We start from the raw sequence: 27,355 nt of genomic DNA on the forward strand, positions 1-27,355 counted from the left end.
AAAGCTTTTAAAAATCAACACAAACCTATTAATAAACATAAACACATTAAATAACAACATGAACAGTTTAATAAAAGAAGTCGTCACCACAGCCATGTCGTTCTTCAGCTTCTCCAGAGCGATCTCACACTTCTGCAGCGTCTTCAGAGGACACCTGAGGACACACAGAGAGTAAGAGACAGGTGTGATTCTGTGTGTGTGTGTGTGTGTGTGTGTGTGTTGGTGAGCGTCAGCAGGATCAATGATCAGATGTTACCTGGTGTTTGGATCCGTCAGGATGTTCAGCAGACTCTTCATCTTACTCAGGTCCTTCTTCCTGTCTACACACACATACACACACATTCTTATTCTGACAATAAATGTCCCATAGAACACAATGAGAAACTGACTGTAGAGAGGTGATGAACAGCAGCTCTCTGAACTGAAGTTTAGTATTTCTGTTCACTTAAATAAACGATTTCAATAAATCTACTAGCGATAAAAAATATCAGGATATATATATCGTATATCGATATTCAGGCTAAATATATTGGCATATGACTTTTAGTCAATATCGCACAGCCATAGTTCAGAGACTTTTCTTTCTTTCAGTTGTTGGGACCAAACCAGGGAAGCATTAAACCACCAGGAGGAGCCAGGTCTTCACAATTAAAGCCCAAAGCAGGATCTGTGTGTTAACTAAAAATATATCGTTCTAAAAATGCTCCTTAGAAACAAGTAGCTTAACAGAATAAAAGCCTGAGAGGAAACTGTGTCCGAACAGAAAACCCAGATCAAGGCTGTTTTTCAAAACAAAAGCCCCACAAAGTAACTATATTTTAGTAGTTTATCAGAATTAAAAGCCTGCGAGGAGACCGTTTCTAAACAGGAAACCAAGAACAAGGCTGTTTTTCAAAGTAAAAGCCCAACAAAGTGACTATATTTTAGTAGGCTATCAGAACAAAAGCCTGTTAGGAAACGGCCTCTGAACAGGAAACTAAGAACAAGGCTCTTTTTCAAAGAAAAAGCCCCACAAAGTAACTATATTTGAACAGGAAGTCCAGGATGTGTCCTGTTGTAGTTTCTGGTGTTTTCTCAGTGAGTCCTTCAGTGGTTTTGTGTCTCAGATGTCTCAGGAGTTCTGTACCTTCGTTCTTGTCGATCTTGTTGATCATCCGGCTCAGAGGCTCGATGTATTTGGACAACTGCTTGAGTTTCTCCATGTACTGCTGGTCCTCCAGTGACGTGGCTCCGGCAGGACTCATCACGGAGCTGGGGTTACCTGAGGGACGGGGAGAGGAGGAGGAGAGGACAGGGAGAGGAGAGGGACAGGACAGGGACAGGACGGGGATAGGAGGGGAGAGGACAGGGGGAGGACAACTGTGAGTATCTCTGTCTGGCTCTGATGTCCCTGAGGACAGTGTGGACAGTGAGGACAGACGTGTATACCTGGAGTGTTGAGTGGTCCCGGGGAGGGGACACCGTAGTTCTGGGGGGTCCGGGCGTTGGCGGGACTCTGTGAGGGCTGAGGGGACGGGCTGGGCTGGAAACCTCCAGGAGACGGAGTGGGACCAGAGCTGGAGAGGAAGACAGACGAAGACATCATACAAACGGTAAAACTCTGAACAGACGGGTCATTCTAACTGTTATTCTTTTGGAGTTGTTCTGATGACTCCACAGAGCTGCAGGACTTATACAATATAGGCCAAAAGTTTGGAAGCAACGTAAATTTTCTGTTCACAATGGCTTTCTTAAAAACCAGTATGGATTCTTTGGATTTTTGGATTTGTTTACTGCATGATCAGACTTTACTTTCATTGAATTGAACCATTTTCCTCTATTTACCTTTAGGCTAGGTATTGATGTTACTAGACCATTGCTGAATACATGTTAAGAAAAGAAAATAATAATAATAATAATAATAATAATAATAATAATAATAATAATAATAATAAACTTTATTTATAGAGCACTTTTCAAAACAAAACATTACAAAGTGCTGAAAAGCAAGTAAAACTAGGACTGCAAGCAGTACTGAACGGGCCCTCGCAGAGTGGAGCCGTCGGAGGAGGGCACGTCGGGGTAGGGCACGTCGGGGGAGTCCCTATGCGTCCCAAATGGCGTGTCTCCTACCACTGTGCTCGGGGTATGTGTAAAACATAATACTTGCTGTAGCCAGCTGGGGGCGCTATGACAGTTTGTCAATATTGAGAAGTGGGTGTGTTCAGGGCTGGACCCTCTTCAAGTGTGAGAAATTTGGGACAGATTGGACAATGTATGGTCAAGTTATCCAGTCTGGTGTTTGATGGCGAGACGCCATATTTTGCCGCCATGTCACGGCCACATATTGTGAAGGTCAGTAAAGATGTTGATAAGTTGTGTTCCCCAAGGCCTTGTGATGGTACTGACCAAGTTTGAAGTCAATGGGATTAAATCTGTCTGAGGAGTTATGTAAAGTGTGCAACGTGGTAATTTTATGAAAGGGGGCGTGGATTAAGCATAAGGGGCGGGGCTTTATGAAATATTGTTATGTAGAAGTGTTAAGGGCTGGACTCTGATGAAGCATGAGAAGTTTGGATCAGATCAGACAAAGAATGGGAAACTTATAACAATCTGATGTTTTATGGCAAGACGTCATAATTTGCCGCCATGCCACGCCCACATAGTCTGAGCGGCGGTAAAGATTTATACAACTTTTGATCCCAAAGGCCTTGTGAGGCTACTGACCAAGTTTGAAGAGAATTGGATGAAATCTGTAGGAGGAGTTCGTTAAAGTATGCAGCATGGAAATGGGCAAAAACAGCAGGAAACGCCATTTTCGATCCAAGATGGCCGACTTCCTGTACGTTTTAGGGTATGGGTTCTTGAGACTTTTTGGTGCGTCTTCCCATGTTACATTTATCTACCAAATTTCGTGTCTCTATGACATTCCTGTGCGAGGGGCTGAATTTTCTTGACTTTCAAGGGGGCGCTGTTGAGTCATTTTGCCACGCCCATTCCCACGACCACTAGAATATGTAAATTTCAGTGGAGATTTATGTATATTCCAAAAATGGGGAGTTTTTGAATATGATAAAGCCCCCAAAAAGGCGATTCATTTTTCGGAAGAAAAAGTATAACTAGGACTGCGCGCAGTACTGAACGGGCCCTCGCAAAGTGGAGCCGTCGGGGGAGGCGCCGTCAGGGGAGGGCACGTCGGACGCGGCGCTGTTGGCTCAGTCCCTATGCGTACCAAATTGCGTGTCTCCTACCACTGTGCTTGTGGTAGGTGTAAAACATGTTACTTCCTGTAGCCAGCAGGGGGCGCTATGACTGTGTGTCACTATTGACCCGTGGGTGTGTCCCGGGCTGGACCCTAATCACGTTTGTGAAATTTGGGACAGATTGGACAATGTATGGTGAAGTTATTCAGTCTGGTGTTAGATGGCGAGACGCCATAATTTGCCGCCATACCACGCCCACATAGTGTGACCGTCGGTAAAGATTCATACAACGTTTGATCCCTAAGGCCTTGTGATGGTACTGACCAAGTTTGAAGTCCATGGGGTGAAATCTGTCTGAGGAGTTATGTAAAGTATGCAACGTGGTCATTTTATGAAAGGGGGCGTGGATAAAGCATAAGGGGTGGGGCTTTATGAAATATTGTTATGTGGAAGTGTTAAGGGCTGGACTCTGATGAAGCATGAGAAGTTTGGAGCAGATGGGACAAAGAATGGAGAAGTTATAACAATCTCGTGTTTTATGGGGAGACGCCATATTTTGGCGCCATGCCACGCCCACATAGTGTGAGCGGCGGTAAAGATTTATACAACTTTTGATCCCAAAGGCTTTGTGAGGCTACTGACCAAGTTTGAAGAGAATTGGATGAAATCTGTAGGAGGAGTTCGTTAAAGTATGCGACCTGGAAGTGGCCAAAAACGATGACAAGTGCGATATTCAAACCAAGATGGCGGACTTCCTGTTGGGTTTGAGGTATGGGTCCAAGAGGCTTTTTGGTGCGTCTCTACATGAAGCACGTGTGTACCAAATTTCGTATCTCTACATGAAACCTACTGCTGGGGCTAGGCGTTAAAAATGTTACTTCCTGTTGCCAGCGGGGGGCGCTATGACTGTGTGTCAATATTGACATGTGGGTGTGTTCAGAGGTGGACCCTCATCACGTGTGTGAAATTTGGGACAGTTGAGACAATGTATGGTGAAGTTATACAGTTCTGTGTTTCATGGCGAGACGCCATATTTTGCCGCCATGCCACGCCCACATAGTGTGACAGGCGGTAACGATTTATACAACTTTTGATCCCAAAGGCCTTGTGATGGTACTGACCAAGTTTGAAGTCAATGGGATTAAATCTGTTGGAGGAGTTATGTAAAGTATGCAACGTGGTCATTTTATGAAAGGGGGCGTGGATAAAGCATAAGGGGCGGGGCGTGATGAAAGATGGTTATTTAGAAGTGTTAAGGGCAGGACTGTGATGAAGCATGAGAAGTTTGGAGCAGATGGGACAAAGTATGTAAAAGTTATAAAGATCTGTTGTTTTTTGGCGAGACGCCATATTTTGCCGGCATGCCACGGCCACATAGTGTGAGCGGCGGTAAAGATTTGAATAACTTTTGATCCCAAAGGCCTTGTGATGCTGCTGACCAAGTTTGAAGAGAATTGGGTGAAATCTGTAGGAGGAGTTCGTTAAAGTATGCGTCATGGAAATAGCCAAAAACAATGAATGCTGTGATTTTCAAACCAAGATGGCGGACTTCCTGTTGTGTTTGAGGTATTGGTCTAAGAGGCTTTTTGGTGCGTCTCCACATGAAGCACATGTGTACCAAATTTCGTATCTCTACGTGAAACCTCCTGCTGGGGCTAGGCGTTAAAGTTGTTACTTCCTGTTGCCAGCAGGGGGCGCTATTACTATGTGTCAATATTTGCATGTGGGTGTGTTCAGGGCTGGACCCTCATCACCTGTGAGAAAATTGGGACAGATTGGACAATGTATGGGCAAGCTATACTGTCTGGTGTGTTATGGCGAGACGCCATATTTTGCCGCCGTGCCACGCCCACATTGTGTGACAGGCGGTGAAGATTTATACAACTTTTGAACCCAAAGCCCTTGTGATGGAACTGACCAAGTTTGAAGTCCCTGGTGTGAAATCTGTTGGAGGAGTTAAGCAAAGTATGCAAGGTGGTCATTTTATGAAAGGGGGCGTGGATAAAGCATAAGGGGCGGGGCTCTATGAAATATTGTTATGTAGAAGTGTTAAGGGCTGGACTCTGATGAAGCATGAGAAGTTTGGATCAGATCAGACAGAGAATGGAGAAGTTATAACAATCTCGTGTTTTATGGCGAGACGCCATATTTTGCCGCCATGCCACGCCCACATAGTGTGACCGGTGGTAAAGATTTATACAACTTTTGATCCCAAAGGCCTTGTGATGGTACTGACCAAGTTTGAAGAGAATTGGATGAAATCTGTAGGAGGAGTTCGTTAAAGTATGCGGCATGGAAATGGGCAAAAACAGCAGGAAACGCCATTTTCGATCCAAGATGGCCGACTTCCTGTTCATTTTACGGTATGGGTTCTTGAGACTTTTTGGTGCGTCTTGCCATGATACATGTATGTACCAAATTTCGTGTCTTTACGAAATTCCTGTGCGAGGGGCTGAATTTTCTTGACTTTCAAGGGGGCGCTGTTGAGTCATTTTGCAACGTCCATTCCCGCGAATACCAGAATATGAAAATTTCATGGGAGATTGACGTATATTCCAAATATGGTGAGTTTTTGAATATGAGAAAGGCCCCAAAAAGGCGATTTATTTTCCGGAATAATAATAATAATAATAATTCCTTCAATTTCAATAGGGTCCTCGCACCGTTAGTGCTCGGTCCCTAACAAGCATACAAGACAGAAACAAGCACACACAAAAAAATGTACGTTTACTGATGTTTACTGATGATTTGGCCCAATGGAAGCATATATACAGAAAACAGCAATGGGCCAAGAATAGAGCCCTGGGGAACACCACATGTTAAAGGGGTTCTGTTTGAGAGATAAGACTTGAACCATTCTAGGGCATTAGCGGACCAGAAACAACCAGCAGCTTTCCGGTGTCCGCAGACTGTCAACAAGGCATTTGAAATGTTCCTTGAGCTCCTCTGACCATTGGTTTTTGATGTTGTTTACACCTGCCTCGAGGACCAAGGCAGAGACAGACCTGTGCTGATCTCTCATGTAAACAGCTTAGTTTTAAGGTTGAGATGATTTGCAAGAGTCACAACTCTTTGGCTTTTGAGAGTTTAGATACTAAAATCCCAATAAATCTCAACTGTATTCATATCTCCGACAAACTACCACAGAAATGGCTAGAGTGAAGCAGCTGAGTAAAGAAACAAGAGTAAAGATTTCAACATTAAGGAAAGAAGGATACACTGAAAGAGAAATTGCAAAACCCCTAATGGTGTCCAACAAAAGGAGTTCACCACACCCTAAGAGACTAGAAGAAACTGGAAGTTATGATGATAGAAAAAGGTCTGGAAGAAAGAGGGTTACTACAAAAGCAGAGGATAAACATATTGTCACCAGAAATAGAAATCGGCGAAAAACAGCACCACAAATAAAGGAGGAAATCACCATGACAAGGTCAAAACCCATATCTCTGACACAGATGTTTGTGAAAGGCTGGTCTGAACGGTGGTATCTGCAAAAAAACACTAATTCATCCAAAGAACATGAAAAAGAGATATGAGTGGGTAAAAGCACATAAAAATTGGACCTAACTGGTGACTTTAACCATGTGTCTCTCTCATCCACTCTCCCAACCTTCTTCCACTTCCAAATGTTAAGGATGCGTACAGCTCCACTGCCCTGCCACCACTAGGCAGCTCGGACCACAACCTAGTCTCACCATCATACAAGCCTGTGATTCAGCAGCACCCAGTCACAGTGGTGACAGTGAGGAAATGGTCTCCTGAGGCCATGGAAGCACTGCGTGGAGCACTGGAGGCCACAGATTGGGAGTGGGATGACCACAGTGAACATGAACAAAGAAGTTGATGAGACCGCTTTGGTTGGACCCGTGGATGGGAAATTTTGTTACAAAAAACGAACGGATGGAAGCGTCGATAAGAGCATGGTTGTGTGCAAGCTATGCAACAAGGAATTCGCATATCACCGCAGCACATCGAGCCTCAAGTATCACCTCAATGCAAAACATATAGCAGCTAGCGTGGACGCTAGTGTGGTAGCTAGCATGGAATGAAGTTGGACTGAAATTAATTTGATTTTTTTAAACCAGCTGTTGGTAAATCAACAAAGTCTGTTATGGCCTCTGAAGCAACAGAGAGATGTTTTCTAATAGTCAGGGTTTCCAATATTCTGAATGTACTTGAAAGTATTGTGTTTTACTTTAAAAAAACAAGTATTATAGTTTACAGAAGGTCTACCTACCTATAGGCTACCTGAATTTCTGAAATGTACTATATTTCTAAATATGCTTTTACTACACTTAATGGCTAAAATTGCACTGGTCTGTTGAACAATATTTTTGTTGCTTAAGCTTATGTATTCAGTCAAATATTTATATGCGATTATTTTTTTTTTTTCGAGTCCCGGCCCTAATTACACACACACACACACACACACACACACACACAGATTATTATTACTATATACTGTGATATACTACTACTATTATACTGGCGTTATAATTATTATCATATATTATATACTGTACTATACTGTATCTTTTTAACTTCTTAAGTGTCCTTGTTCTATTGTGTTTTTTTCTATTGTTGTTTTTATTTATTCTACCTCAGTATTTTATTAATTCTATTTTATTTCTGTCTATCTAAAGCTTGGAATGCAATTCCTGGCACATACCTTAAAAAACTAGTGGAACAAAAGGAGGTTACTTTGAAGAAAGCAAAGTCTAAGCAAGAAAACCCTAAAACCTGATAATTATAGGGAAAATGTATTCTCATTAGTGACTCTTATATAATAATTATGAAACTATGATCTTCTTTTGTACAAATTTGATTCTGTTTCCAAACTTTTGGCCTGTAGTGTAGATTATATAGATTCTATAGATTTAATACACGTACATGTGTTATATATATTCTCTATGCTGGTCTTGATGCTGTGTACCTGGCTGAGTTGGGCTGTGAGCTGGGGGGCTGAGGTGATGGCTGTGGAGGAGGAGGCATCGACTGAGGCGTCTGCACCTGCACAGGTGACGGCGATGACATCATTGAATGCTGCTGCACCTGTGGAGGGACGTGATTGGTTCGGAGTCAGGAACAGCTTCATCATCAGACATTATCTGCAAATAATGTTGTGTCAGCGTTTATAAAACATCACAACACGGTTGAGGAGCCAGAACCATCAAATGTTCAAATTAAAATTATTATTTTTTCTTTTTCCTCATTCATAGATATTTTTAATAAAATGACAAGGTTCATGTATTGGTTGTTTTATAACAAATATAAGTTACAGCTACCTGTTTACACAGAGGACAGAAGAGAGGACAGGAGAGGCTAGAAACATGACAATACTTTAATATGTACAATATGTGGAGAAAACTGTTTTTTCACGGGCACTTGGAAACTGTTTTAATCACACTTTAAACGATAATTTATCAGAGAAAATCTACTTCTCTCGGATTTCTGTCTTTAACAGTGTTATATTGTTGAGTTGCTCCACAGAGCTGCAGGACAGTTCAGGCTCCTCTACAGAGATTAACCCATTTAGGCCTAAAACGCCTGGAAAACCTATGGGCGATTTTGAAAGAACCCCCTAAAACCGGAAGTTTTTCTGGAAATTCAACAGAAGATTTTTCAGCCTCTGTAGCAGATAGAAATGAAATTCAAAACGTATTTGAGAGCTTATACCTGTGGCTTTCATGGTTTGTCCAAACCTTCAAAAAAGTTTTTTTTAAAAACCAACAAACTCAGCAAATAGAGAAAAAAGGCCTTTTCACCTTTTATTGAAAAGGAGAGTTGAAAGACAGGAAATGGCAGTGAGGACTATAGGTACTCTACCAACTGAGCAGCACTATTTTCAATCAAAAATGTAAAAATAAAGTGTCAGTACAATATTTTTTTAAGTGTCAGTGCAGCATTATTTTCAATAAAAATGTGAAACATAAAGTGCACTAGTATGACTGTAAGCTACTGTTTACAGTTGTATGTGATGATGCCTGAATAAAAATGCTATGCATAATATACTATCTATATTGAAATTACATTGGATTGTAAACTACCGTTTATACGTGTATGTGATGACTGAAAAAAAAAATGCATAATACTAATACATGCCCATTAGCAAGATGTAAACATGATATGACCATTGGAAGAAACAGACATAGTTCTCATTAGCCTACTGTAATAAAAAACTAGAAAATTTCCTCTGGGGAAATTCTGAATCGGCCACGGGGGCTACTGCCAGTGTGTGTACACTATGATGAGATTCTTCAGAGATTTCAAACTATGCCCTTTAACCTCAAAATGTGTGTGTGTGTGTGTGTAATTAAAATCACATAAAGTTACCTGTGTGGGTGTGTTTATAATTAAAATCACATAAAGTTACCTGTGTGTGTGTGTGTGTGTAATTAAAATCACATAAAGTTACCTGTGTGTGCGTGTATGAAGCATGTGTTTGCATGTGTGAGGAGTGTGTGCACTTTAGTGCATGTGTGTGTGTATCTGTAACTGTAATCACATCAAAGATCAAAGGCAATCAGATCAAAGCAATCAACAGAATTAACTGCAGCTGTGGAGGGGCGCTGTTGCGCATACTAGGATGTAGACGCGTCTCTTACAAGCTCCGATAAGGTCGTTCTTTTAAACTCAATATAACTGTCAAAATAAGTCATTCCTATGTCTTAAAGTCATTTAAACGTCCAACATCAAGTAGAAACCGTTTTAAGACTACAATGGCGGCGACAAATACCCGAAACCAGTCGGCGAAACAACAACGTAACACCGCTCAACCAGACATGATGTCGGTCGCGGCTAGCTCGGCCACCCCCGAGGCTTCGACTAGCAGCAATACGCTCACACCGAAGATGTTCTCTGACTCGCACCACCAGATCCTACCACCCCAGAGCTTATCATGTCCATGGATGCTGAAAAAGCTTTCGATAGGCTGGAGTGGGGGTATTTGTTTTATGCATTGGATAAATTTGGCTTTGGGAAACAATTTATCAAATGGATTAGGCTTTTATATAGCATGCCAGTAGCACCAGTTTGTACCAATGGGATGTACTCAGAGCATTTTGCAATTTCTCGTGGAACAAGGCAAGGCTGCCCCCTATCACCACTGCTTTTTGCATTGGCCATAGAGCCTTTAGCAATTGCAATGAGACAGGACACTACAATAGTGGGCTTATTCAGGGAGAGACTAGAGCAAAGAATTTCACTTTATGCAGATGATATGATACTGTACGTTTCACACCCGGACGTTTCTATGCCCAGGATCCTCTCCATCCTTGAGAATTTTGGTAAAATCTCAGGGTATAAAATTAACCTTCAGAAAAGTGAGGTGTTTCCTATTAACTCCCTGGCCCGCACTTATTCTTTTCACAAATTTCCCTTTAAGGTTACTTATGATCAGTTCACGTATCTAGGGGTGCAAATTACGAACAGTATGGGCAGACTTATTAAAGAGAATTTTAACCCACTAGTAACCAAGGTAGAGCAGAACCTTAAACGCTGGATGCCTCTACATCTGTCGCTCGCTGGTAGAATAAATGCTATAAAGATGAATGTTTTGCCCAAATTTAGCTATCTTTTTCAATGTCTTCCAGTGTATATTCCCATGTCATTTTTTAAACGCCTAGATACTCTCATATCCAGCTTCATCTGGAATAATAAGAGTCCACGATTGAACAAAGCCTATCTACAACGTCCAAAGGTGTTAGGTGGTATGGCTCTGCCCAACTTTCAGTTGTATTATTGGGCTGCTAATATTCGACCTATTCTCCATTGGCTATATGAGGATCCTGGTGCTGATGCCCCCTCGTGGTGTACTCTTGAAGCTAGATCCTGTGCCCCATCCTCATTGTCAGCATTAATTTATGCACCTCTAGCCTCAGACACCGCCCCGTACACAAGAAATATTTTAGTCCGAACAACACTTAAAATATGGAAGCAGGTCCGCCGGCACTACGGATGGCATAGTTCTTCATTGAAATCCCCAATCCATGCAAATCATATGTTTCCCCCCTCTCTTCAGGACAGTGTGTTTCTGCAGTGGCAAAACAGAGGACTGCGCACACAGCAGGACCTCTTCATAGATGGTTCCTTTGTCTCCTTTCAACAATTGCATACTAAATTTCTTATTCCACATACACACTTCTTTCGATACTTACAGTTGCGTGATTTTATCCGAAAACAGCTGCTTCATTTTCCAGAATGTCCCCCGAGCTCTGATATTGACTCCTTATTGGCACCTGTGCAGTCATTTAAAGGTATAATATCTAACCTATATAGAGCACTTTTATCCCAAAAAACCCTGTCCCTTGACACCATTAAACATAGATGGGAGCAGGATTTAAATGGGAACATACCTGATGAAACCTGGGACGCAATATTAAAAAGAGTCCACACCTCCTCTATCTGTGCAAGGCATGGACTAATACAGTGTAAAATCTTGCATCGAGCTCACTGGACCAAAGAGAAGTTATCAAAGAGATTCCCAGACATAGATCCAGCGTGCAACCGTTGTAAAATGACCCCATCCTCATATTTACATACGTTCTGGAGCTGCTCCAAACTGACGACCTACTGGACTTTGGTGTTTAAAACACTCTCTGAGGTTCTGCAGGTTACTATAGCCCCCTGCCCCATCATAGCTCTTTTTGGAGTACCGTCCGCTGTTTACAGTTTAAACAATTCCCAGTGTGACTTTCTGGCTTTCTGTACCTTGCTCGCCCGTCGCCTAATCCTTCTGAAATGGAAAGATGCCATCCCTCCATGCCACACACTTTGGATCAGAAGTACTTTATATTATATGAAATTGGAAAAAATAAAACACACACTTAGAGGTTCAGCTGGCAAATTCAATAAGATTTGGCAACCTTTTCTGAAATATGTGGAAGAGAAATCAGAGCTGCATGACTCAAGTTAATTAGGACAGCCACAGATTTCATTGTGCTTAGATGACAACCCGCTTAAATACTATTCAGTATGTACTGTACTTTTCTAATGTTTTTTGCTTGTTTTTTTTGTTTTGCTTTCCTGTAAAATTCTCTCCTTTTTTATGTTTATAGATGTCCTCTTTTACAACATACTTAACTTACATTGTCTTAGATTGAGTCATCTATTGATCATTATTAGTGCCACGGCTGAGCAACGAGGCACTCATCTTCACTGCAAGCAGTGAGGCATCTCTTATTATTGCTCATGTTTATTATTCTTTATAGATTATTCTTCCGTAAAAACTTTGGCGCGTAACTAGTCTCACAGCTTTGAGAAATCGCGAAAAGTAAAAACGTCAAAAGTAGCGCCCTAATTGGGAACTGTGTGGAATGACTTTTATTAGCGATCGCCATGCACGTTTTCGCACAACGTGCACAAACGTGCACTTTTCGGCCCATCCGGAACGCATTGCGCAAACTTTGGGGCCTCACCATTTGCAAACCGTTGCTCGTAAAATTCCGAACTGATTTAGAAAGTTGTAGGGCCTGAATTTAACTCTAGTCCTGTGAAATTTCAGAGTGATTGCACATATAGTTTTCGCACGAAGTGCGAAAACATTTCCATTTTTCCAAACTAATGGGGAGGGCGATTTTCCCATGTGTGTGTATTGCGCGGAATGTTCAGAGTCTAGAGTAGTGATGTCATCAAGTAGAGTGTAGAGGGAGAGAACGAACTGTCAAAAAATAAATTTGAAAACTGCGCTCCAGGCCGCAAATTCCACTCTACAGAAATAATTTATACATAGAAACGTAGGAAAATTTGTCATCTCCCTCACAATCCTCTGGTAAAGCTGTCAGAGTTATAGTTTGGGCGCAGGACACAGAGAAGTGCCACCAAAACGCACCAACTGCCCCATTGAGTCCCATATTAAAAACACAGGCGGATTTTTAAAAAAAATCAGATTTAAGAGTTTTTTTAAATCGCTCTAACAAAGCTATTTTTTCATTTTTCTTAAAAAAAAATATATGTAGATGTTCAGGAAGAACTCAGGACGCTCAAAGTGAAGTCGGATCAGTGATAGGTATTATGGTTTTGCCGAAAATGCTTTCTGTTCGAGGCCAGAATTTTCAGTTTGTCCACCTCTGGCTGCTCACTTTAGCAAAGCATTGTCAGTGACAGTTAGTTTCTGTTGATTGCTCTGCTCTGATTGGTCGACTCCACCTGGCCACGTGGTTGCTTAGCTACCAAAGCCTCCCCCATCCTCCCACTCCCCCCCCCACTCCTCCAACACAGACATTCTCACTGAACAGAAATGGCGTTCTTTCATTAAACACGAGACCTAATAACTTGACCATACATTGTCCAATCTGCTTCAAACTTGTCATGCATGATGATGGTTCATCACTGACCAGTTGTACATAACAATATTTCATAAATTCCCGCCCTTTTTGATTAGCCACGCCCCCTTTCTTAACTAATGAACCGTTTGTCCTAGAAACTTGTATGAGGTGTCAGCTTACTCAGCATAGCGTCCCTGTCTAATTGTTGATTGATAACCCCGCCCCTTTTTATTAGCCACGCCCCTTTTAATAACTAATGAACCGTTTGTCCTAGAAACTTGTATGAGGTGTCTGCTAACTCAGGACAGAGCCCCTGTTTGACTGGTGATTGAAGCCACGCCCCCTTTGAGTAGCCACGCCCCATTTTACTAACTAGTGAACCGTTTGTCCTACAGACTTGTATGAGGTGTCTGTGAACTCAGGACAGAGTCCCTGTTTAACTGCTGATTTAAACCACGAGAATCATCCGGCAGTAGTCCCGTGGCACTCCAAAATTTCCCTGGAATTTTGTTTCTAGTTATTATTATTGTTGTTTATTTATCTATATATTTGTTTTCGCTTTCTGGGGTGGGGATTCTGTTCTGAGTGTTCCTGTATGTCTGTGTTTTATTGTGAAAATACTTAATAAACAAAGTTTAAAAAAAAAAAAAAAAAAAAAAAAGAATTAACTGCAGCTGTTAATTTTCCGAAAGAGTGACAGCAGAGGTGGACAGACTCGAATTTCTGGCCTCGAACAGAAAGCATTTTTGGCAAAACCATAATACCTATAATTGATCCGACTTCACTTTGAGCGTCCTGAGTTCTTCCTGAACGTCTACATATGTTTTTTTTTTAAAGAAAAATGAAAAAATAGCTTTGTTAGAGCGATCTAAAAAAAACTTTTTTTTCAGAAATCTTCCTGCGTTTTTAATATGGGAGCCAATGAGGCTGTTGATGGGTGTTGATGGCAGATCTGTGCGTCGTACGCCCAAACTATAACTCTGACAGCTTTACCAGAGGATTGTGAGTGAGAAGACAAATTTTCCTACGTTTCTATGTATAAATTATTTCTGTAGAGTGGAATTTGCGGCCTGGAGCGCAGTTTTCAAATTTATTTTTTGACAATTTCTTCTCTCCCTCTACACTCTGGTGATGACATCACACACTGTGACACGAACATTCCGTGCAATACACACCCATTATAATCTCAGAATTTCTCCAAAAATGATCATGGTCATTGAACAGGGATTGATAAAAAACTATATGACCTATCGAAACGTGGATTGATACACCGATACACAAGACTTGTGTCTACTGTTTAAAGTTCAAATGGAGTCTCTAGGCGAAATTATGCCGGAGGAGTAGACGTTTAAAAATCTCCAATTATTGTTCTTTTTCGCTCATTTTTTGTCGGCCGTCCCATTCATTTCAATGCAAAATTTTGGGGAGTTTTTCGCGACTTACGTCGCGAAAAATTCGTATTCTGTAGAGAAAAGTAATAGCACACCGGTCCCGATCAAACCGCACGTTTTGATATATAATTTGTCCTGCAACTCTTCAAGTTGTAGGACTAGTAGCGGGACGAAAGTGCGTCCGGAAGAGGAAGAAGAAGAAATCCACAGTATAACAGTAGTGCTCGGGGCTTCACATTGGTCCCTACAGCTATTGCTGTATGGGACCAGTGCTCGGTGAGATTGCCCCGAGGCCCTAACTAGAAAATTTCCTCTGGAGAAATTCTGAAAGGGCCACGGTGGCTACTGCCGGTGTGTGTACACTATGATGAGATTCTTCAGAGATTTCAAACTACGCCCTTTAACCTCAAAATGTGTGTGTGTGTGTGTGTGTAGCGAAAATCGCAGAGGTGGACAGACTGTAATTTCTGGCCTCGAACAGAAAGCATTTTTGGCAAAACCATAACACCTATCATTGATCCGACTTCACTTTGAGCGTCCTGAGTTCTTCCTGAACGTCTACATATGTTTTTTTTCCAGAAAAATAAAAAAATAGCTTTGTTAGAGCGATCTAAAAAAAACTGTTACATCTCCCTTTTTCAGAAATCGTCCTGTGTTTTTAATATGGGAGCCAATGAGGCTGTTGGTGCGTGTTGGTGGCACATCTGTGCATCCTACGCCCAAACTATAACTCTGACAGCATTACCAGAGGATTGTGAGTGAGAATACTAATTTTCCTACATTTCTATGTATAAATTATTATATATATTATATTATTGGAATTTGCGGCTTGGAGCGCAGTTTTCAAATTTATTTTTTGACAATTTCTTCTCTCCCTCTACACTCTGGCGATGATGTCACACACTGTGACACGAACATTCCGTGCAATACACACCCATTATAATCTCAGAATTTCTCCAAAAATGATTATGGTCATTGAACAGGGATTGATAAAAAACTATATGACCTATCGAAACGTGGATTAATACACCGATACACAAGACTTTAAATGGAGTCTCTAGGTGAAATTATGCTGGAGAAGTAGATGTTTAAAAATTTCCAATTATTGTTTTTTTCTGGCCGTCCCATTCATTTCAATGCAAAATTTTGGGCAGTTTTTTGCGACAAATTCGGGATCAGCAAAAAAAATCATCGGTGCTGTTTTCATCACGATCACTTCTGTCACTTACTTCTGAGCTCCCTCCGCTATAGTCGTCTTCCACCATGATTTCAAAGTTCTGGAAAAGTCCAATGTTGCATTGCGACACTCCCGCATGTATTCTGATGAATTTCATTGGCCAAGAGACCGAAAATAGGTGGGAAAAAACTACAAATACTACTCCACTTTCCCGGCTTTAATGGTAGAATAACGCAACAGCGGTCCCGGTTTTAATGGTAGAAATGCGGTAATGCTTTCCCAGCTTAAATGGGTTAAACTCTGATTCAGAGTCTGAAGAATAAACTGTCCAACAGCCGGCAGCAGTTAATTTGTGAGCCTTTGAGGGGGATTTTCTCGTACATTTGTGATTTTTTTCTTTGTAATTTTGAGGTTTTTTCTCGTAAGTTTGAGATTTTTCCTCGTTAATGAGATTTTTCTTGTAAATTTGACATTTTTTTCTTATACATTTGTGATTTTTTTTCTGTAAATTTGAGTTTTTTCTTGTAAATTTGAGATTATTTTCTCGAAATTCAGAGATTTTTTTTCAGAGTCTGAGATTTTTTCTCAGAGTCTGAAGAATAAACTGTCTAAGAGCCGACAGCAGCAGGGCAAGTTGGACAGACAGAAGCACACTGTGGACAGGGAGCGGTCAGAGGTCAGGCTGGTGATAAATACCTGCTGTGTCATCGTCTGTCCTCCCACTGCAGCAGCAGCAGCAGCAGCAGCGGCCGCGGCGGCCGCGGCAGCGGCAGCGTTTGGAGGAGGGATGGAGGCGTTCAGCGGGGCCCGAGGCAGCCGGGCCGGAATCTGCATCCCAGGACGGACCAGCTTCAGAGGACACCACAGGACAGGTGAGCAGAGAGGACACACACACACAGACACAGACACGCTGCCTCACTGAAGCAGCTTCTCACCAACACACACATACTGGACCCGACAGAGACGACTATAGACGGCCGTTTTATTCTGACAACCACGAGGCCTCGCTGGCATCTCTGTAATATTTCATGGCATTTATTTCATGATAAGTAATGCCCAATGAATAAATAAATAAATAAATAAATAAATAAATGAATGAATGTAGAAACACACAAGTAAATACAGAAATACCTAAATGAATAATAAAAATGTAAAATCATCAATTTGGGGATTTTTTTCTAGTAAATGAGATTTTTTTTCCATAAATTTGTGAGTTTTTTTCTAGTAAATTTGAAAAAAAATTCTCGTACATTTGAGATCTTTTTCTCGTAAATCTCAGATTTTTTTCTCGTAAATCTGATATATTTTTTTATTTATTTATACTTATGTCACGTTTCTTCATATAATAATTATTCAGTTGTTTATTAAGTTTGAGAAATATTGTGTGAGGGTGTGTCCAGGTACATTAAAGAGCATCATGTTATTACACAGTTATTATCCATAAAGCACCTGGGTGTGAGGCGGCTGCGGTCTCACCTGTCCGGGTCCGGCGGCGGCGGCAGCAGCGGCTGCAGCGGCGTTGAGCTGAGCCTGAGCTGCAGCCTGCTGGGCGGCCTGCTGCGCCTGCTGCACCTGCTGCTGCTGCAAGGCTGCACGGGCCTGCTTTCACACACACACACACACACACACACACACACACACACACACACACACACACACACACACACACACACACACACACACACACACACACACAGCAAAGTATGCAAGCAGAGGGGGGTCAGCAGGACAACTGGAACCATTGAATAAGCAGAAAAAAAGCTGTGCTTGTCACAGACACCAGGTTCACAGCCAAGAGGTTAGAAATCAGGCTTGTAACCGGAAGGTTAACGGTTCAAATCAGAGAACTGACAGGTCAAGAACCGAAGGGGGTCCTTGAGAAAAAAACTAAAATTTTACAAGAAAGAAATCTTAAATGTGCAAGATAAAAATGTCAAATTTACAAGAAAAAAAATGTCATATTTACAAGAAAAAGTAATATGCACTGCTTCGTGTCCTGTAACTGCATCGGATTACACTCACAGTGAAACCTAACCACAACGACTGAGATCCTCTCACAGGAGGTTTGGGACCAGTTGTTTTGGTCCTTAATTTGTGAGCCTTTTCTTGTAAAAATGAGATTTTTTTTCTTGTACATTTGAGATTGTTTTCTCGAATTCTGGGATTTTCTCTCGGAAATTTGAGATTTTTTTCTTGTAAATATGAGATTGTTTTCTTGTAAATTTGAGATTGTTTTCTCAAAATTCTGGGATTTTTTCTGGGATGTTTTTCCTCGTAAATGAGATTTTTTTCTCGTAAATTTGACATTTTTCTCTTTTACATTTAAGATTTTTTTCTCTTAAAGTGAGTTGTGAGTTTTTCTTGCAAATTTCAGATGTTCTTCTCGTACATTTGTGATATTTTTTTCGTAAATCAGATTTTTTTCCTCATAAATTTGAGATTTCTTTCCTCGTAAATATGATTTCTTCTTGTAAATCAGATTTTTTTTCTCGTAAATTTGTGATTTTTTATCGTAAATTTGAGATAGCTTTTCTCATAAATTTGAGATTTTTTTCTTATTAATTTGAGAATGTTTTCTAATTCATTGGAGATTTTTTCCTCGTACATTAGCAAGTGTTTATTCTTTGGAGCTGCAGCAGTGCAGGCACGACCGGCTCTGTCTCACCTGGAAGGCCTGCATCTTGAGCTGGTGCTGCTGCTGCTGCTGCTGCTGCTGCTGACTCAGCGAGTTGAGGGGGACGTGCTGAGCAGACGTCATTTGTCCCGCCAGCGACTGCGGCACCATGCTGGGCTGCTGCTGCTGGGAGTGTGGAGGCATCTGCCCCGGCTGAGGCTGCGTCTGGGCCTGGACCTGCTGCTGCTGCTGCTGCTGCTGCTGCTGGACCATATGCTGGATGGACTGGGCCTGGGCTTGGGCCTGGGCCTGGGCCTGGGCCTGAGCTTGGGCCTGAGCCTGGGCCTGGGCCTGGGCCTGAGCTTGAGCCTGAGCCTGGGCATGCTGCTGCTGGAGCTGCAGCTGCACCATCTGCTGCTGCTGCTGCTGAATCCTGGTCTGGTGCATCTGCAGACAGGCAGCAAACAGCGTCAGCATCATCGTCAGCGGAGAGAGCTCGCCAGAAGAGACGTTCTCTGGATGCATACCTGGTTCTGCTGCTGCTGATTCTGGGCCTGCTGCTGCTGCTGATTCTGGTGCTGCTGCTGAAGTTGCTGGTTCTGGTGGTGCTGCTGCTGCTGCATCTGCTGCACCCTCAACTGCTGCTGCACCTGGAACTGCTGCTGGATGGCGGCGTTCTGCTGCTGCTGCTGCTGCTGCTGCTGCTGCTGCTGCTGCTGCTGCTGCATGGCGGTCTGCTGCTGGGCCTGCTGGAACTGCTGGAACTGGATGGACTGCTGTTGCTGCTGGACCATCTGCTGCATCGGCATCTGGCCCGGACCCCCTACTGCAGAGGGAGAGAAAAAGAAGCTGAACAGACGGACCTGGTGTGCAGCTCAGAACCAGTCTGAGGAGAGTCTGGAGCACCAAACACACACAACGTGCTGAAGCGAATGCTAAATAGGCGGTGCATATATGAAAAAACCCACCTAATATAACCCTAAAAAATTCTAACAAAATGTTTTTCAGTTGTTTCTTGTAGTATTATATAATAACATACTAAAAGTTTACCAAAATCTGACAACTAGAAAAGTGTCATTTTCAAGATGGGCAGGAAGCCACCAACACTAGGCAAAGCCATATGAGAAAGGAGAAATCTGTAATTACTGAAGGGAAACTGTAAAGTGTCTGTGGTGCAAGGTGCTCATGCAGGAAGGCTCACTGGAACTGTACAGATCTTTGTGGTTGGAAATTTAATAAATAATACGAGTGAAGCTAAAAGTTCAATTAAAGTTTTGCATGTTATTCATTTTTCAGAATATATGTACCATATTTGAACTATGTCAATGAGTTGGAAATGACGTAAATACATGGCCAAAATGAACATATCTATTTGATCAAATGATCATCTAGTGATATTCTCAATAGCTTTAAATGATTCCTTGACCCAGAAAATGTAGATTTTGACACCAACATTGACCTTCTGAGTGGCTTGGAAGATATATTGGTTCTCATAGATTTTATATGGTTGCCATCTCCGATCAACAATCTTGATGAAGTGGCTTCCATCAAAAATTTAAACTTATGGTGATGGAGAGCATGTTGGAAAAATGTGGAGCTTTTGTCAGACTTGTTCCCTTTATTTAGCTCAACTTCCTAACTAAAAGGAGTGATGGTCATTTTTAAGACCTGGAGGTTTTGAAAATGGGGTATTTCTTGGAGTCAAAAATTGGTAAACTTTTAGTATGTTTTTAAGTACATCTGATACTACTGTAAACCACTGAGAAAGTTTTTGGTAGAATTGTTTTAGGATTTGCACCTGACTAAAAGGTCAGACCGGCTCTGACACACACCAGCAGAGGAAACACACTCACTGGCTTGAGGGTTTCCAGCCACCCCTGCCATGGCATGCTGGCCTATCTGCATCTGCCCCATGGCCCCCATGCCACCCACTGGAGCACCGGTGGGGCGAGGCCCTATGCCAATGGCGCCCTGGCCCCCTCCAACCCCCGTCAGGTTAGTCAGGGCATTCATGGGATCTAGCAGAAGGGTAGACAACAGAGAATATTACGCAGCTCCAACATGCACAGCAGAAACCATGAACACCATGAGAGGTAGTAACCAGCAGAGGACAGGACACGGCCAAGAAAAGTCACCCAGGCAGAGACTAACCTGGACCTCCGAGAGTCTTCTTATCTGAAAATAAGACACAGGTGGATTAATGACCGAGAATGCTTCCAATCAGTCGTCTGTTGGCTCTGCAGCTAGTTGGACTCTCAGTGTCTCCTCTGGTTTGGTTTCTCCACTCTGAGCACAAATCTGTAACATGCTGTTGGAGGAATGCTCTGAGTTCCTTTGGTTGGACTGCGTTCTCACCTGCAGAGAACCGACTGTGAGAACCCAGACCCCAATTTATAGAGGAGCAGAGTTCAGTTCTTTGGTCCACCAGTAATTTTACGTCTTTTGTTTGGGTTGTTTTACGCATTTCTTTGGTCATTTTATGTCTTTTTGTTAATTTTACGCCTTTTTTTGTTAATTTGAAGTATTTCTTTGGTAATTTTACATCTTTTTTTGTTAATCTCATGTCTTTTTGTTCATTTTACGTGTGTCTTTGGTCCTTTTACATCTTTTATGCAAGTTTTATGTCTTTTTTAGTTAAATTTACATATTTTTTGTAATTTTTCATATTTTTTTGGGGTTGTTTTTCTTATTTGTTCATTTTACATCTTTTTGTTCATTTTATGCTTTTCTGTAATTTTACATATATCTTTATAAATTTTGTCTTTTTTGTAATTTTACTTCTTTTTGTAATTTTTCGTATTTCTTTGTTAATTTTAAGTATTTTTTGTGTTAATTTTAAGTCTTTTTTGTAAATTTTAAGTCATTTTTGTTAATTTTACGTCTTTTTTGTTAATTTTACATCTTTTCTGTAATTTTACATCTTTTCTGTAATTTTACATCTTTTTCGGTTGTTTTGCATATTTTTTGTTAATTTTATGCTTTTTTGTTAATTTACGCCTTTTTTCTAATTTTACATATTGCTTTGTTAATTTTACTTTTTTTTTTTTTTTTTTTTTTAAATGTAATTTTAGGCCTTTTGGTTGTTTCACATCTTTTTTATCCATTTTATTCTTTTTTGTTAATTTTACGTTTTTTTTTTGTAATTTTACAAATTTTTTGGCTGTTTTACATCTTTTTTGGTTGTTTTACATCTTTTTTGTTCATTTTACATATTTCTTCGGTCATTTTACGTTTTTTTTTTGTTTATTTTATGCGTTTTTATAAATTTTATGTCTTTTAGTCAGATTTAGTTATTATACGTATTTTTTGGTTGTTTTACATCTTTTTTGTTAATTTTATGTATTTCTTCTGTCATTTTACAGGGTTTTTTGTTCTTTTGTTCATTTTTTTGGTAATTTTACATCTTTTTGTAATTTTACATCTTTTTGTAATTTTACGTCTTTTTGGTTGTTTTACATGTTTTTGGTTCATTTTACAACTTTTTTGTTCATTTTACGTATTTCTTCTGTCATTTTATAGGGTTTTTTGTTAATTATACAACTTTTTTGTTCATTTTACGTATTTCTTCTGTCATTTTATGTTTTTTTTGTTCATTTTGAGCTTTTAATGTTCATTTTACATCTTTTTTTAAATTTAACGCATTTCTTTGGTCATTTTACGTCTTCGTTCATTTTTTTGTTACATTTACATATTTTTGTAATTTTAATTTTCTTTTATTCATGTTATGTCTTTTTGTTCATTTTACCTTTTTTGTGTATTTTACGCCTTTTGCTCATTTTTTTTGTTGTTTTACATCGTTTTTGTTCATTTTTATGTCTTTTTTGTTAGTTTTACGTCTTTTTTATTAATTTTATGTATTTATTTGGTAATTTTATGTATTTCTTTGGTCATTTTACATAATTTTTTCATTTTACGTCTTTTTTTGTTGATTTTACGTCTTTTCTGTCATTATACGTCTTTTTTTCAGTTGTTTTACATCTTTTTTGGTCATATTATGTCCAGGAGCAGGGTTCTTCTCTGGTCCACCAGAGTTGGTTTGAGCGTTCACAGCAGCAAACCAGACGACGATCAGACAAACAGCAGAGAGAACTTTAGAGAACAAACAGCTTGGAGGTTTGGACCAAAGAACCAAAGTTAGCTAGAAAACAGATTCTGTCCATCAGACGAAGGAGATTTGTTTCCATAAAGCTGAGAGTGAAGAAACCAAACCAGAGGAGACTCAGAGAGAGAGTCAGCTCAGTGTCCTGGCTCAGCTCAGAAACTTACGGATGTCTCTGAAGTGGATGATGAGCCTCGCCACCAGAGATAAATACTCCTCCTGAAACAACAGTGGGATCGGTTTCAGCACGGTAAACACAGCTGTTGTATCTTTCTGTATAACTCCAAACATTCACATTTTTCAGCTTCAAAATTGTATTTTCCCAACGAAACTTTCCTCCATGTGACCTGATGTAACATTACACACAAACACACACACAGGCAAACAGTCTCACACACACACAGACAAACTCCTGACTGTTTCTTTGCAGAGAGACGTGCTGCCTTTTTGTCATTAATTTGAGATTTTTCCTTGTAAATTTGAGATTTTCTCGTAAATTAGATTTTTTCTTCTTCTTGTAAATATGGGATTTTTTCCTTGTAAATTAAATATTTTTGATAATATTTTATTTAGTTAATTTTAGATTTTTCTCTCGTTAATTTGAGGTTTTTTTTCCTCATAAATTTGAGTTTTTTTCTCATAAATTTGAGGGTTTATTTCTTGTAAATATGGGATTTTTCAGATTTTTCTCCTGAAAACTTTTTTTTCAGATTTTTTTCCTGAAAATTTTTTTTTCAGATTTTTTTCTTATAAAGGTGTTTTTTTTCCCTCATAATTTTTAGATTTATTTCTCATAAACTTGAGGTTTTTCTCGTAAACTTGAGATTTGTTTCTCATAAATTTGAGATTTATTACTCAGGGATGTGGGACTCACTCTGGACTTGGCTTTGACGTAGACGTGGTTCTCCATGTCGTTGCTGGACTTGGTGTGTGCGGTTCCTGCCTTCCTCATTGCCTCTTCACTGGGAGAAACAACACGCATCAACACAACATCCACAACCCCCACAACCACAGTCACAAAGAACATCCTGAACATTAATTACACTCAGTCACAGACCAGGAAACACCCGCAAGTTATCTCACAGAATATATACAGTAAATATCCGCTTTAATATGAAGGGAAGCATTTGGACTGTTTACCCTTTTTTTTTACTATTTCTTTTTTTTTTTTTACATTCAATTTAATGTTTGTGTAGAAATATGTGTATTTTTTACTTCACTGTAATTTAACATTCAAGAACATTAATTCATTGGATAATAATATAAAGAAAAAAACTAAAATAATAATAATGTTCTATTACATTAATTTACAGATTGAAACTTTTAAATTCAGGCTAATATTTATGATACAATTATTTAGATTTTTTACGGATTGAGAAAGAATAAAATAATAAATGAATGAACGAAAGCTGCCAAAAAAAAACCCAATACTGTTACAAATCAGTTTGAAATAATTTTAAAATGAATTGAAAAAATATCCATAAATCGTTGTTGTTGTTTGTTTTGTTTTTTAAATATGATAAAAGAAAAATAAATTGTCAAGTAAGTAAATACATTGAGGAATTAAAACAAATGATTTAAATAAGAAATATTTAAAAAAGAAATATCAATTTATGTCAGAGTTTTGTAAATTTGAGGGGGTTTTCTAGTCATTTTTTGTGGGGGGTTTTGTCTTGTAAATGAGATTTTCTTCTCGTTAATATGAGATTTTTTTTTGTCGTAAACTTGAGATTTTATCTTGTAAATTTGAGATGTTTTTCCTTGTAAATTTAAGATAATTTCCGATTTTTTTCCATGTAAATTTCAGATTTTTTCTTGTAAATTTGCCTTTTTTTCTCATAAATTTGCCCTTTCTTTCTCGTAAACTTGAGATTTTTCCATGTAAAGTTGAGATTTATAAATATCACGTTTTCATATATAAATGCATATACTTTCGTTTGTTTGACATTCTGAGAATAAAGCCATTAAATGTATATAAAGTAACATGTTTAAGGTTAAAGTGCCTTTAAGAGAGTAAAACCGAGTGAAGAGTTAACAGGCTGTTAGCAGCTAACGATGCTGATAATAAAGCCTTCTTTAAATTCACATTAACATCGTTTTGTTACTTGTTATGTCAGCCGAATTAAACAGTGGAGCCGCATCAGTCAGAACATGTGTCCTAACGTGTTTGTAGACCTCTCTGGAGGTCATTTTTTTAAAAGTCGGTGGTAATTTACAGATTTTTTAAACGCGGTTTGACGTGACGTGATTCCTGCTAAGCTAACGTTAGCTTAGCTCAACGAGCTAACGTTAGCTTAGCATGTGAAACGGAAACAGAGATGGAGCCAAACAAAGACAAACTGCGGCGAATATCTCACATCTGAGCGACGACCTTCTGTCGGAACTGGGGGCTCCTCCAGTCGCTGTCCGGCCCGGGGACTTCCATCGTTCACTTTATGTATTAATGTTGATTTTTACTTCAACACTTTAATGTTTTCCCTCTGCTCTTCCTCCTTCCGCTCCGACGAAAATGGCGGCTGCTGTTTTCTGGTGATGACCGCTAGCGCCGCCCGACGGCCGGCCGCGACACATTCACCCACTGTGAACTCACTGTAATCTAAAATATAATATATACACACACACACAAACACACACACACACACATATTGTTTTTAATATATTTAATCTTGTTTTATTTTTATTTAGTTTTTATTACAGTGAGTCTACAGTGGGTGAATGTGTCGGGTCCAGGTATACCCAGGCTATGACTATCGCCAGACTATCACAGGGCTGACTTATAGAAACAGACAACCACACTCTCATTCACACCTATGGGCAATTTAGAGTCACCAATTACACCTAAGTGCATGTCTTGGACTGTGGGAGGAAGCCAGAGTACCTGGTGAGAACCCACACTGACACAGGGAGAACATGCAAACTCCAGGTCCACACCGTTTGTTCTGGCTCCATTCCTGTTCACACTGTACAGAGCGGACTTCAAATACAACTCTGAGTCCTGCCACATCCAGAAGTACTCGGACAACACTGCTATTGTGGCGTGTATCAGGAATGGACAGGAATCTGAATATAGTGATCTGATAAAAGCCTTCAGTGACTGGACTCACAAGAACTATCTCCTACTGAACACCTCAAAGACTAAGGAATTGATCAGAGATTACTGCGGTTCAAGCCCCCCCTTTAGAAAATAAATATTAATAAATAAGTATCTAGGTGTATACCTGGATAATAAGTTGGACTGGTCCCTAAACACAGATGCTCTCTACTAAAAGGGGCAGAGCTGCCTCTTTTTCCTAAGGAAGCTCAGATCTCTTGGTAATCTCGTGGTAAGATGCTGCAGTTTTATCAGTCTGTGGTTCTGTGGTTGGAGCCAGGTTGGACACACTGGAGGAGGTGGTGGAGAGATGACCTGTCAACATGTTCCAGGCCATCCTGAAATACCCAGATCATCTGCTACACAAAACCTTTATGGACCAAAAAAAACAGCAGTGGACAGCTCCTCTCTCTCGGTTGCAGGACGGAGAGATTCAAAAGATCCTTCGCTCACTGAACTCTCTCTTTAACTCACAGTTGAATACTTTTACATACAGATAAGCAGGAGAAAGGTTATAATAGTTTTAGTTTAAATTTCGTTGTCAATTTTTGTTTTCAAATTCAGTTTTTATTCGTTTTTTAGAGTGAGTTTGCTAGTTATTATTAGTTGTTTTTTTTTAATGCTTAGTTTTAGTTTAGTTTTTATTAGTTTTAGTGTTAGTTTTTATTACTTTTAATTTCGTTTTTATTATTTTTAGTTTAGTTTTTATTAGTTTTAGTGTTAGTTTTAATTAGTATTATTTTAGTTTTCTTTGCCTGTGCCCCATCGCCCCTGGTCTCACATATCCTTGGACTTTGTCACCAGTCTACCACTGTCCAAGGAACACACCACAATCCTGACGGTGGTAGATCGGTTCAGCAAGATGGCCCACTTTGTGCCCTTGACAGCTCATTCAAGCTGTTAATAGTGTATTTTGCTTGAATTGGTCTGTAGCTGCCAAGGTCGATATTAAAAACTATAATCAAGTGTTCCTGGTATCCTGTGTGCTGCAATTGGGTTAATACACAACCCGTTACAACTCCTCTCTTCAGATGCCTTGTTGAAGTTTCTAAATCCCCTCTGGGCCATCTACCACATCTACCGCTGCTGCCTCCACCTCAGCAACACAACCCACCAGTGATGCAGCAGCATCAAGTGGTCCTCCCGTTGCCTCCACCTCAGCAGTAGGATCCCCTTTTTTTGTAATAAAGTTGTTAAAGTCATTACTTGTTTATTTAATATCTTGTTTTGTACAGTGCCTTATTTATATTGTATTTTTAATTTGTTTTATGCAACTTGTCGACACGTTTTATTTTGTGATTAGTTAGAGCTTATACTTTATGTATATATTTCATATATTCATTTTTTAGTATTCATTTTTTTATTAAAAAAAAATCTTGTTAACGATTCTGATTGTGAATTTGCTTTCTTTAAGTAAAAAAAGTTTCTTGAGAGTATATACACTACACTGGCAATGCAAGTGGGGCGCCACCTAAAATCTTGCTTAGGGCGCCGGATTGGTTAGGGCTGGGCCTGCCCATTTGTGTTCACAGTCTC

General features: G+C 40.0%; 1 protein-coding gene across 5 annotated transcripts in view; it reads right to left on the reverse strand.

Annotated features, from left to right (window-relative positions):
• med15 (mediator complex subunit 15) overlaps positions 1-25,288 on the reverse strand; it is a 34,520-nt gene extending 9,232 nt beyond the window's left edge. Inside the window, exons 1-14 of one of the 5 annotated variants that reach the window (XM_059347338.1) lie at positions 25,086-25,288; positions 23,603-23,690; positions 22,896-22,947; positions 20,781-20,804; positions 20,483-20,647; positions 19,157-19,455; positions 18,681-19,076; positions 17,492-17,614; positions 16,712-16,864; positions 8,116-8,234; positions 1,429-1,556; positions 1,127-1,261; positions 257-320; positions 88-154 (exon numbers count right to left, since the gene is read on the reverse strand). In XM_059347338.1, the coding sequence (XP_059203321.1) occupies positions 88-154; positions 257-320; positions 1,127-1,261; positions 1,429-1,556; positions 8,116-8,234; positions 16,712-16,864; positions 17,492-17,614; positions 18,681-19,076; positions 19,157-19,455; positions 20,483-20,647; positions 20,781-20,804; positions 22,896-22,947; positions 23,603-23,690; positions 25,086-25,153 (1,881 nt within the window). In that variant the 5' untranslated portion in view covers positions 25,154-25,288. Of the gene's footprint in view, positions 1-87; positions 155-256; positions 321-1,126; positions 1,262-1,428; positions 1,557-8,115; positions 8,235-16,711; positions 16,865-17,491; positions 17,618-18,680; positions 19,077-19,156; positions 19,456-20,482; positions 20,648-20,780; positions 20,805-22,895; positions 22,948-23,602; positions 25,031-25,085 lie in introns of those variants that run through there. The other 4 variants (XM_059347337.1, XM_059347336.1, XM_059347334.1 and 1 more) reach the window with 4 other exon arrangements.
• Between the last annotated feature and the right edge of the window lie 2,067 nt (positions 25,289-27,355).

Source organism: Centropristis striata, chromosome 13 (assembly GCF_030273125.1).
Source record: "Centropristis striata isolate RG_2023a ecotype Rhode Island chromosome 13, C.striata_1.0, whole genome shotgun sequence".
NCBI lineage: Eukaryota > Metazoa > Chordata > Actinopteri > Perciformes > Serranidae > Centropristis > Centropristis striata.